The sequence below is a fragment of the Zonotrichia leucophrys genome, chromosome 1 (genome assembly GCF_028769735.1).
Source record: "Zonotrichia leucophrys gambelii isolate GWCS_2022_RI chromosome 1, RI_Zleu_2.0, whole genome shotgun sequence".
In the NCBI taxonomy this organism is placed as follows: domain Eukaryota; kingdom Metazoa; phylum Chordata; class Aves; order Passeriformes; family Passerellidae; genus Zonotrichia; species Zonotrichia leucophrys.
This window is the reverse complement of record NC_088169.1, coordinates 86,133,879-86,146,276: the sequence shown is the minus strand read 5'-3', so window position 1 is coordinate 86,146,276 and position 12,398 is coordinate 86,133,879. Positions and strand designations below refer to the sequence as shown.

The 12,398-nt window shown below is 41.9% G+C and overlaps 1 protein-coding gene across 1 annotated transcript in view; it reads right to left on the bottom strand.

Annotated features, from left to right (window-relative positions):
* Positions 1–2,466: 2,466 nt before the first annotated feature.
* NARS2 (asparaginyl-tRNA synthetase 2, mitochondrial) overlaps positions 2,467–12,398 on the bottom strand; it is a 48,634-nt gene continuing 38,702 nt past the window's right edge. Inside the window, exons 11-14 of the mRNA XM_064702007.1 lie at positions 11,784–11,921; positions 10,544–10,641; positions 8,920–8,946; positions 2,467–3,186 (exon numbers count right to left, since the gene is read on the bottom strand). Coding sequence (XP_064558077.1) covers positions 3,042–3,186; positions 8,920–8,946; positions 10,544–10,641; positions 11,784–11,921 — 408 coding nt within the window. The 3' untranslated portion in view covers positions 2,467–3,041. The remainder of the gene's footprint in view (positions 3,187–8,919; positions 8,947–10,543; positions 10,642–11,783; positions 11,922–12,398) is intronic.

Sequence of the window (12,398 nt, the reverse complement as noted above, 5' to 3'; positions counted from 1 at the left end):
CCTGCTTACATGTCCAAGAGAAATGACCTCCCCGTCCTCCAGATTAACTTCCGTTGCATTCTAGAAAGGAGATTCAAAGGAAATCCACGACATTCCACATGGAAATCCCAGAAAAAACATGTCACATTCCTTGGCAATACCAGTCCATGTTATATATACATAGCACGAGGTGAACAATGCCAGCCTGGAAGGAAACAGTGGCTCCCACACTTGCTGTCTACCCATAAATTAAGTTTCTCACAAGAATGCCAATCTCAGTGTTAACCCTGAGCAGTATCACAATGCAAAAAGGGCCTCGGCCTCTTCTCTCTCTCACCACCAGCAAAACCAGCACATGTTGAAAGCTGCTACCAAGACTAGACAACCTTTCCTTCCCCTTCTGAGCCATCTGGTTACCTCTCTTGGGACCTGCTCAGCTCCTGCTTCATCTGCCAAATTACCAGGGGTAGTTTTTTTTTTAGCTTTTGGACCCAAGGGCAATGTCCCCTTAGCTGACTGGATACCCAGCTCATCAAGCACCTTGAAATGAACCAGGACATGGAGAAGACGGGGGAGACTGCTCCTCATGGATACCTAGTTGGAAACTTGCAAAAAGCCACTCACAGTGCATCCTTGTTACTTCTTTGTTACTTACATCTACTTATCTGCAAATCAAAGGTTCAACCTTTACCTTCAGTCATACAACAAATTCTGAAAACGGCAAAGAACAAAAGGTGGATTAGACCAGTTCTTTGTTCTTGCCCTGTCACTCTGACAGCCACCCTGCAAACCTGTTTGAAGCAGTTGTGTCCTTCCCAGTAACTTGTGACTCATGTCACATTAACCTAGAACTTTTTGGCACCTTCCATTGTCTTCTTTTTTACATTTTGTTTTTCACCTGTCACTATTTAGCCCCACCTTGCCCATCAGATCTGGCATCTCAGAGCAGAATCAACAACCTCCCTTTGATGCCAAAACCAACACAGGCAGCCCAGAGCTGCTGTTGGGGATTGCCAGCAGAGTGGACAGGAGATGTTTTGCCATCACCCCACTCTTTTTCAGAAGATAGGCTTACAGTTCAGGCACTCATTTACAGTGACTGTGACTAAGGACCTCAATAAGGACACCTGCTCATTGCAAGTCATTTAGGGAACATGCTATGGATGGGGCTCTTTAGCAGCTGTACTCTTTCCACATCTTTCTGCAGAGAAATCATTCCAAAACATAAAGGCCAGCAATAACACTTTAGATAACATACTAAAGGAGAGATGGTCCAAATGCAGGAAGATACTTCAGTGTCTGATGTGGGAGCTTCTCAGTGGTTTCAAAGGGAAGGCAGGTGCTCAAACTGTTTTGTGGAACCAGACTTGCCAACTCAGGGCTGTACTGAGAAATGCAAACCAGCAAACACACAATTAACACCTGCCTAATCAAGTGGATGAAGGAGACAGGAAAACATCTTGATATGCAGGAGATGTCTCAGTGCACACAAGAAACCCCCCAAAGTAATGACCTCATGGTGATGTTGCTTGCATGACCATAACAGGTAAAAACCCCAGCCATGGAGCACACCGAGACATGGCAGGTGCCACATGACATAAACAGGTATTTTTAGATGCTGCAGGTGCAGTTCTGCACAGCCTTACCAGAGAGAACTGTGACTGCAGAATTACCAGTGCAGTGCTAGTTGATTACAGTTTTCCAGTTTCTTCCATCTACTTGGAAAAGAAGTTTTCAGGGCTGTCCTGCAGCCACTTCTTGTAGTGTGTGCCCATATACATGGGGTTCATCAGCAGGAAAGCCACTTGATTTTCCCCTTTATATACATGGTTTATACTCCAGCCATAGTGGCCTCCAGAGTAGCAAGCACTATGCAAATGATAATTTGCTGGATTGTGATCATTTGGAAGGGAAGAAGGATGCTGGAAACCTTCAGTTCAAGTCCCAAATAAATCACTGGTTTCCAGTTGCCTCAGGCAAGTCACTTGCTCTTCCCATAATACTGTCTTCAAAACAGAAATGAGTATTTCTTTACTTGGCAGAGAAGCTGAGAGCATAAACCCATTAGAGACTGCCAAGGAGTTCAGATCCTATAGTGATAAGCAATTACTTAATACACAGCAATGCTTGGGAGCATCTGTTGGTTGTTTCACAATACAGACCAAACTGCTTGGTCCAATGAGCACATGAGAGATTTTCGCAACAACAACAACAGAAAAGCAAAGCAACAACAAAACCCCACCATGAACTGCAAGTTGGCTCTGGAGAGATGGATGGATGAATGGACTCTCATCTAAATGAACATTTCTGTCTGCTGTGAATATGTGCTTTCTTGGAGACAGAAAACAGATATCTTCTGCAAAAGTTGTGCAACTAATTTGGTTACACAGAAAATGAAACCTCTACCAGACACTGAAGGACGCTCTCTCATGCTGAGAGCTACAGTTTTATAACAGAAGAAGAAATCATACAGAGTTATAAACCAACCCAGTGTACATCTTTATTGATGATTCACAAAATCAAACATCATTCAACAAACTCATTCCAGCAATTCCAGTACAACATTGTTCCTTGCAAGGTTTGGCTGACTTTTCCAAGGTAAACAGTATTTGCTTTTGACTCAGAGAGGGGAGAATCATGCTTTACAGTAGCCATTTCCTGACCGTAGCAGTAGCAAGTGCATCACAGCCATGACAATATTTTAGGTCACACTTCCTTATTAATATTTCACATAAAACCCCCTGCCTACCTTCAGTGCTTGTTCAGTACTTCCATGGCATGTACTAGTCTCATGAGAATCATAACCCTTTAGTTAAGTGGGATTTATTAATACTCCAGAAGTGCACTGAAGACATGAGCTGCTATCAAATTAACTGCCAGTGTCCTTCCATAATCTCACCAGAACATACATTATTTTCAATAACCCAGTATTAAACTGACCAAGAGTTTAATTGATATAAAAACTTCCTTGATTTCCCACTGAAACACACTCAGTCATATCCTGGTATGTTATATACACACAGTAACACCAGTGGTTTTCTCCATGTGAGTCAACTGCTGAGCTACAGGAGACAGGAGTGAGAAAACCTGGGGAAAGGAATGACATCTTTGATATTGTCAACTCCCAAGATGTACTGCAGGTAGCGTTCAAACCCCATCCCGAAGCCTCCATGAGGAACTGATCCAAATTTTCGGAGGTCTAGATACCTGTAATTTAAACAGACAGTTACATTTGCAGCACAGTTATGCTGACATCATTAAAGTGAGCTTTTCATCTAGGGTTTTGCCTTCTATCTTAATTACTTCCCTTTGACCCTAACCACTGTGATTTCTGTGTTGATCAGGGGTATGAAGAAGCAGAATTGTATCAGCAGAAACCCCAGGTTTAAACCCAGTCAAACCAGAATAGCTGTACTTTGCCAATACACTACAGCCTATTTTTTTTGGAGCAAGAAGGTATTTGGGTAATGAGGAACAGCTTGAGCACCATACCTCTGCTCATATTGGAAACAACTCCGTAGTTTTAGTACCTAAAATATTCCTAGCAGAGACACAAAGCCAGGTTCCTACAGAATCACTTCCACTACTGGAGGTGAAGCTCTCTGCTTGGGCTTGTCTAGCCTTTGCCATGTTGGTGTGGAAATCTGTCCTGCAAATTCTTTCAATTTCCATTTGCTTTTCAATTGCCTAAGTAATTTCATTTCCAGCAATTTCTTTAGAAGCTTAAATAGGTCCTGCTGTCTGTCTACTCAACATTCCTTCATTTTTTTTTCTTTTAAGGTAATTGTGATGGCTTTTTGCTACTTTCCCCCCAATCACTCTTACAGACTGATTCATTTATTTCTATAGTAAGCCAGAAAAAAAAAAACCCTTGAACATATCTTCTCTAAAAATGAGATCTGGAACAAGACATTTTATTTTGCAGAACAGCACCTGTCGTGCACAGAAAACTCAGAAAACGTTTGGAAGCAGATACTCTGAGTATATGGGTGTCAACAAGATCATGATGGTTCTTCTACAGTTACTCCCCAGCTGGACTGTGGCTGATGTGATACTGTATTTGCAGCTATAAATTGTCCCCAACAGTTTTATTTTAATAGAAGTGAAAAACATCTCAGTGCTTCTATTGATTTCTGGGGCCACTTCTGAGGTTGCTGAGGGCACCAAGTTATTCTTCTTTATATAAATGCACCAGTAGGGGATTGAGTGACTCCAGATGTATTACTTGCTTCTAATCTTGGTATATGAATATTTCATCATCCCAGTTAAAAAAAAAATCAAGTGCACTTAAATATATATGCATATGTTTTACTACTTATGCAGTGGAGTAGAGGGGGGCAGAACAGTGTGAAAGAAATTAAGATTGGATTGATTGCAATAAATGGCTTCCCAAATTTTACATACTGTTAATGAACTGCAAGGAAACATTATATTTGTGTGTATATGTACTTATATATGTATAAATATGTAAAATATACGTTATGTATATTTGAGTGTAGTTGCTTGGACATCAGATCTTTCTTGGCTTGAAGACTGTATTTCAACAGAATGAAGACAAAGCATGCCCATGGTCACCCTTACTTGCAAAATAAGAACACTCCCACAAATTCTATAGCTGCAAGATTGCCCTGTCACTCAGTTTGACAGTATGCCTTTCATACCATGAGATATTATTTTTCCTTACAGCTCATTAGCAGTAGTTAAAATTTGAGAAACCATTTATTACACTCAATCCAATATTCAGGTTTTTTCTTCCCCTGTGTTTCTCTTCTCCCCTCCACTGCCCAAATAGCAAAAGGAGAAGCAGAGCTTACTTCTTGCTCATAGCACTGAGACACAAAGTGCAGTTTGCAAGTTGAACAGCAGGCCCAAGAGTGAGACATGTTTTCTGATGACTGGGACCCATGTGCTTTTCTCTCTGTGCTGCTGGGTGTTGGCTTGGCTCACTAAGGCTTGGTGTATGCACCCCATATCTTGTGATGAGCACTGTGCCCAGGATAAGAACACGCAGCCTATGCAACTGCATGGTGGTCTGCATCTCTATCCCCTTTACACAGACTGCATTAAGAAGAACTTGAATCTCTGCAAATACCCTGAACTTCTCCTGGGGAGCTCCACTGCACAGCTTTACAAGGGCTTGCAAGGAAGGTGATGGGCAGACCTGATGCTGAGGGTGGTGACTCACAAAACACGCATGACTGTGAGGGATATGGGTGCTGGTCGTGGCAGATCAGTCTGACCCAGCTCAGAACTGCCAAAGCAGCTGGTAACTACTTTAGCTGTAATCAGGAATACAAGTAACAGCACAAACTTTTCTGATGATGTCTGTAAGTGCATCAGCCTTTGCAAAGGCAGTTGTGACTAAGCCCAGCATCTTCTCTCCCTTTTTGCTGGCAATGGAGTTTATAAAGTCATTGTAAGAAGATGAAATAACTCAGCTACTTCCAGATGAACAATAATAATAAATTCTACCCTAGCTTATCCAGGACTTTGATTGTAGATCTCAAAGCACTTTGAGAAACCATTTTGGCAAAAGGAGCGAAACAAAACCCATCAAAGTTAATGGAAAAAGTCCATTGAATTAAATGTGCTGAGGATCAAGACTCTGAATCCTTTCTGATGACTGTGCATAGAAGAAGGAGAAGAATTGAGAAATTTTCCATTCTTCACAGATGAAAGAAAAAGTAACTGCCTGCAGATAAAGAGAAAAATCACTTGAGGCTGGAAAATGCTCCCTGAGGTTTTCCTACATTCAATAGCTCAGAGACATTGGATGTTTCTCACCTCAAAAAGAGTCATGAAGTAGTCTAGCTGTTTTTGCCAGTAGAGCTGAGCAGAGTTGAACACTCTATTGGCAACTGGTGGACTGTGCAGCGATATTCCACAGGAGAAGTAAGTTTCTGTGACCCCAGCTTGCCCAGGTGTTCCTGCTCTAGACCTGAGCACTGGTGGATCTTCAGAGATTTGAATCTTACTAAAGTGTGTGCTATAACAACATCACCCAGTAATGAATTCCAGGGGCCCGTTATGTGCCATGTTAGAACATTTCCGTTCATCCTTTTAAAAATTTATATTCTTTTATCATCGTTGTGAGCTCCCTGTGTTGCACAGCAAGGCACTGTGAAGAGCAGTGCTCTCCTAGTGACCATTCATAAACAGAATGTGCTCTTTTCAGTCTCTTCAAAACATATATCATCTCAACCTTTTATGCAATCCCCTTGCTATGCTGAAGGTTCTGTGGCCATTTTGAAAAAGGTAAGGCTGAAAGAACAAAGATACTAGCCCATGAAACTGAATATTCTACTGGTTGTGTGTAAGAAAAACCTCCCTGGCTTTCTGCCTGCCTCTGTCTGGCCCAGCACAGCACTCCAGTTTCTTCCCAAAGAGGAGTAATAGGACCAGGTGGCTGCCAAGGACAGTGATGAGCTACCTGTTTTCACTGGGCTCTGAAGAAGGTTAAAGGAGAGTGTAGTCACTGGCCATGGGCTCCACGCAGCTCATCAGTGCTACTTTTCCCTAAGCCAAACTCCTCCTTTTACCCTGCCACACAAGGACCCAACAGAACACTCTGATATTCCAGTTTCAAAGGTTTGCAGAAGAGCACAACAGAGCTCAATCTTCTTCATTCAGAGCAGGAGCAGGGCCAAAACACAGTAACATCCACTTGAAGACAGCAGACAACACCTGCTCTGCTGCTGCGTACTTTCACCAGCGTTACACCAGAAGATCAAAAGGGTACCTGGACTGTAAAGGGCTCAGTATGAGACAGCTGTCTCCACTGAAGCACATGAAGATAACTAGAGTAAGGAAGCAGTGCCTTACACGCAGGAAGACTGTCTGAAACGCTGCTCACTCTGATGGTTGTGGGAACCTTACCAAGTACCTGCTTTGTTACTTTTAAAATGGCACTTGGAGGCTGCAAACAGGATCAAGTCCCCTGTTTACATGGCAATATACTTAATACTCCTTGGTCACAGAGAAATTAATATAATTTATTATTAATATTATTAATTATTAATATATATAATTACTCCCAGAGTACCCTCATCACTCAACTTTCCCACCTCATTTTCACAGACCTCTCAGTTTAGCCAAGATCATAATCTATGGCTCTGAGCTATTTTCCATCTACAATTCAAAGGAAAAAGTGTGAAAATAAGATAAAATAGCTACAAAATCAAGCCAAAAACCACTTCAACTCATATTCTATATGGAAAGAAATTTGCCAAACAGGAAAGATGTAGTGTACTGAAGAAGACTCAGAGTTTGACCATGTCACTTTATCTATCTTTTGAAAATCTTCCTAAAAGGTAGGAATGGCAAGAAGCAGAGCAGTATTTCAGATCATCACTTGCCTCTGCCTTACGATTCACCCACGAACAAGGCAATTCTGAAACTGTCCTAGAAACAGTCAGACCCACAATATCCTCTTCCTTAGTGGAGGGAATAAAACAGGTAGAATCAGAGGTATGGCAATGGTTAAGGAACTTGAAAGGAGATCACATTCAAAAGTCAGCAAATATTATATTTAAAAAGGAATGACTCAACTGTTCTTCCAGGAGTTTGTGAGCCAGCTTTGGAGACTCAATTCAATCACTAAATTGGAGGAGATTAATTTTAGTCTTTCCTACCACCTCCACTGAAAAGATGGATGCTGGCAAGGCACCTACCTGTATTCTGGCAGATTTTGGACTGCAGTCCAGAAGCATCCAGAATTACTACTATCCTGCACCTTCCTAGGACACCAGACCCTGCTAAGGCAGGGAGTAACAACAGCTTTAATCTTCTCCAGGAAGTTTCATTGTCTGTGATGGAGTGGAGGGAATAAAGGAGGGAAGAGTCTCCAAAACAAGATTACAGCAGGAAGAGTTTCCAGAATGTGATGGTTACATATCACATGAAAATGCAAATGAGTGACAGGCAATGTCCTCATCTCTTTTTGAGGGAAGCATGAGGCAGGGCTGCACTGTCTTAGTAGTGCTTAAAGGCTCTGCCATTGAACACCGGACCTCCTTGTGCCGCACCTCAGCATCTAACCACACAACTTATCACCTTGTTCAGGATAATCCCTCCCTCTGATAAAGTGATATGGTGTATTCTGGACCACAAATACAACAACAAAGGAAGAAATTAAATTCACCCTGTTTGCACATGGATGATGTGAAGATCTGCCATACACTGGGCTGTTCCTCAGTGATTTCATATTGAAGGAAGATGAGAGTGAAGAACCTATACTTGGCTTTTTTTCAAAGCAGCCTTCCTAATGATCAACCCAAATACTGCAGAATATTTAAAAATACTTTTCTAAATTTAAAATTCTCTGCACTACCCCTCTCTCAGTAGCTGTGATGAAGTACATACCAAGAAACACTAAGAACCTTCTGTCTTTTTAATGTGTTAAACTGTTAATTCAAAGGTTGATCTGTCTCCTTAGGAGGACAGTTTTAATTGCTTTAACTGCTTTGTTAGGGGAGATTTTTCGAACCAATTGCTCTGTCAATTACAAAGGGAGTTATTCATAGATCTCTTAAAGGTCACAAATTGCTGTGGTTCTGTAACCTGCATGGTGGTCAGAATTGACCCAGCTTCCAACACAGCCTAATGATTTAATCAAAAATCATTATGGGTTATAAACTAACCCACCTCATGCAGTCCTGAGAGGAATAACCTGTGCTGTGAGTGGACAAATTGGAATAACCTGTGCTGTGAGCAGATAAATTGGAGGCATAAACTAAGTAGCATCAGATTAACCTTTGTTTAAGTGAATTGGCTATTTCATTTAGACTGGCAGTGATGGCAGGGCAACAGGGCCAAAAAATTGTTCCCTTAGAACCAAACAAAAACAAACCAAAACAAACAAAAAAACCCAAACAAAACCCCAGTTACTTAAATAAGTATCAAAAGAAGAAAAAGAGCTTGCAGAACAGGGTGGCATCTTACCATTGATAGGCATCTGTGAGTCCTAATCTGTGAAACAAAAAGAAAATCCCTTGTAAGTAAAGGAACAGAGTTATTCTGCACAAGCAGCACTTGCCTGGAAGAGCATGCTACTGAAAAAGGGAAAACCTGGTGAACTACTGTATGAAGCACGCATAAGGAGACAAGGATCCTGTTTTTTCTCTCTAAGGTTATGCTGGTTCTGCAGGAAATAGAATTTAAAGGTCTAGAGTATTTGGGCTTAACAAAACCAAATCCTGAGGACTCAAAATTGAGAAAACCATGTGAAAGGAGGTGTGATTTACAAAAGACACACCCCATTTGTACCTTGAAATGCTTTCTATGACTTTCCTGACAAACAAGAAAGTCTGGCTTCAAACTCCACATGGACCCTTTTCCTCCTCCTAAGGACTGTGGACTCAGATACTGGCAGAAAGCTTTGACTGAAAAAATGCAGCAGGGAACGTTGTACTTTACATGAGTTGAAGCACGCCTGCTTCAGAGAGCTTACAGGGAGAGTAGCGAGAAACACAGGGAATTATCATCATCCTACACTAACAACTGAGAACTAATGTTCTGGTGATTTTGATTGCCTGGTGCCCCTTTGGATTCATTATGCTGAAGTAGATTTTACTCTTCTCCTCTGAACAGATACACCTGTGCAAGCATGTGGCTAATTTAAGCAACAAATTAATTCCCAGTGTGCAAATGGTGCTACTCTGGGATTAGCCTTCCCCCAGTATAGCTTTGCACAAATGTATGACTGGCCCAAACTGAAGTGTTCAAGTGCTGGATGGGACTTTACACAACCTGATCTCATGGAAGGTGTCACTGCTCATGGCAGCGGGGCTGGAACTAGATGGTCTTTAAGGTACCTTCCAACCCAAACCATCCCGATTCTACAAAATTTTTGAACAATCAGATAGGATCCAGAGAACAACTGTCTATGGAGAATTACCCAATACGTAAAGTTAATTATTAACTAAAAAGCAGCTTTGATATTCTGACATTGAAGTTACCAAAAATTACCAAAGTAACAAGATGCAGACTAAAGCAGCAGGGAAAGAGAAGCCCCTGCAACCCAGTACAGGTCTTGAGCAGTTCCAGTGAAGCTTCCCATGAAACTATTAGTAAAGAGCCCCATATTCTCTGAAATCAGGCCAGTCTGAGGCCAGCTGCATCCCAACTGGCAAAGCTTCTGACCAAAAATGCAATTTCTCAGTTACACAATGTGATGACAGATATCTAAGTTCTGTATATGTGACAACTTCCACATTCATAGTCCACTTTCAGCCACAAAAACTGAAGAAAAGGATCCACAGCAAACCCTGCTCCAGACAGTTGCAGCAGAGCTGAGGCATCCTACTGCCCTGGGCTCTTAGCACAAAGAAAACTTTTCTTCTCTGATGAGCTAAAACAGAGGTTCTTTGCACACCTATGACAGAAGCACAAGAACTTCTTCACCAGTTTGCAGTCACCTACTGATATAAATAGATATCACAAAGACAAAAATAGACTTCTTTTAAATACTATTATCTGGCCTTCCACTCCTCTGTCTTGCCAACCTCAGCTGCTAAAACACTCTCCTGCTCAGGCTAGTCTCCTGGCATGTGTGGATTTTCCATACCTCTGTAAGCGTGATTCGAGGAAGGGCAGGCGCTCCTCTCTCAAGCTGCCTCCACACAACTCCCCTACTCCTGGTACAAGGAGATCAACAGCTGCAACCTTCAAAGACAGAAAACTATTTGAAGTCATTTCACATAGCCACACAGTGATTAGCAGAAGAAGTTAACACTGATGTTTTTTTTGTAAAACCCTAGTGTAATTCTTCCAGAGTCCAGGACACTTAGGAAGGATTTTCACATACTTGAAAAGTCTTTTGTTGACAGGAGAAGGCTGGGAGGAATTTTTGCAAGGATTAACATAAGAAATTTACAGAAAACCTAAATGACAGCACTGATGTCTCAGACTGAGGATATCTACTGATATCTCAGACTGAGGACATCTACTAAGTGGTTTGAACTCACTCAACCCTTTGGTTGAATCTCACCAAGTTACTCTGGTGACAACCTGTGTGGGGTTATGAAGAACCCAACAGCAGCTCAGAAAAAGGCAAGGACATGTGGGCAAGCTTCCTGAAGCCCTGATTCCCTGCTCTGATGCTGTTGCTTCAGCCCTGTGTATCCCCATTCCTATAACCAGTTATAATGGATATGGTAGCAATGGCACTCAGGTGCTGCATCCAAGTGTTAGGATCCAAGTGTTACCACTTAGGCTGTTAGGTTTGGGCTGTCTTCTCTGGTTTGTCTTCTAAGGTTATTTTTCTCATTCCACAGCTGAAATGTTGCTAGAATTAAAGACACTGAAGACACATTGGTACATGGTGGTGTTGTTGCTCTTTTTAGCAGAAGCAATGCTTCAGGTTGTCTCAATTCAGTTGAGAAATCACAATTTCAAGGCATGAGATTTGATAAAGAGCTTATTTCTTCGGCCCATCTGCTATTTGAGCATTACATGGATGCTACATTTGGATGACAAGATAATCACAGACTGCCTGAAGCCATCCAATTCTAGGCCTTTCACTTAAAAGTACAGAAGTTTACCAGGAAAAGAAATAAATGATGGTAAACTTATTTTAAGGCAATTAAGCAAAAAGTTAACACTGCCCCAACCCCTGAATCTTCCTCCTCCTGTTGTTCCTGCTTTGGGTATTTTCTTCTACAACAGGAAAAGAAATGGACAGGATCACCTGATGGTCACATCTTATCTTGAACTTCTTGTGAGCAGGCCCAGCAGATGATGTCTATCAGTAGGCCAAGACATGTTCCTAGACAGTAAAGTGGTGGAGATGTGACCCATGGACTCACCGTGTGTTGAGGTCCATCTTCATTGTCCCGCATGTAGAAAGGTTTGAGGTCGTATGGGTAGTTCACCACAAACACAGGAACATCTCCACAGTGCTTCACCAGGTACTTCTCATGTTCTGTTTGGAGGTCACAGCCCCACTGTAAGGACAGCAAAAGAGGCCTGGGAATCTGCTTTGGTGCCTCTCGCCCATGGCAAGAGACCCAGCAAAGTCCCTGCACATAGAGAGATGTGCTGCTTTGAATAGCATGAAACCAAGCAAAGCAACTTCTCATACAGGTCACTGGGAAGTAGACAGTTTCTCAAGTTTTCAGGCAGAGCAAAGCATGTAAATAAATATGATTTAACTTAAGAGAACAGGGCCAGATGGTCCCTGTATCAAGCACATGCATCTGGTATCAAATCAGAAAACCTAAAACAAGCAAAAAAAATCCCAGCCCCAAAAATCCCAAACCACATGCTCATATCTAAAGGAAAACAGGCACCTCTCCAAAGCCAGCTCACTCGACCCAGCCAACCAGCCTTATTTCAGTATTACCTCTGGTGTATAGAAAGCAGCTTTCTTAGGCTGATTACTCTCTTCCCTGCTGTGTCCTGTTACATGCTACATTAATCCC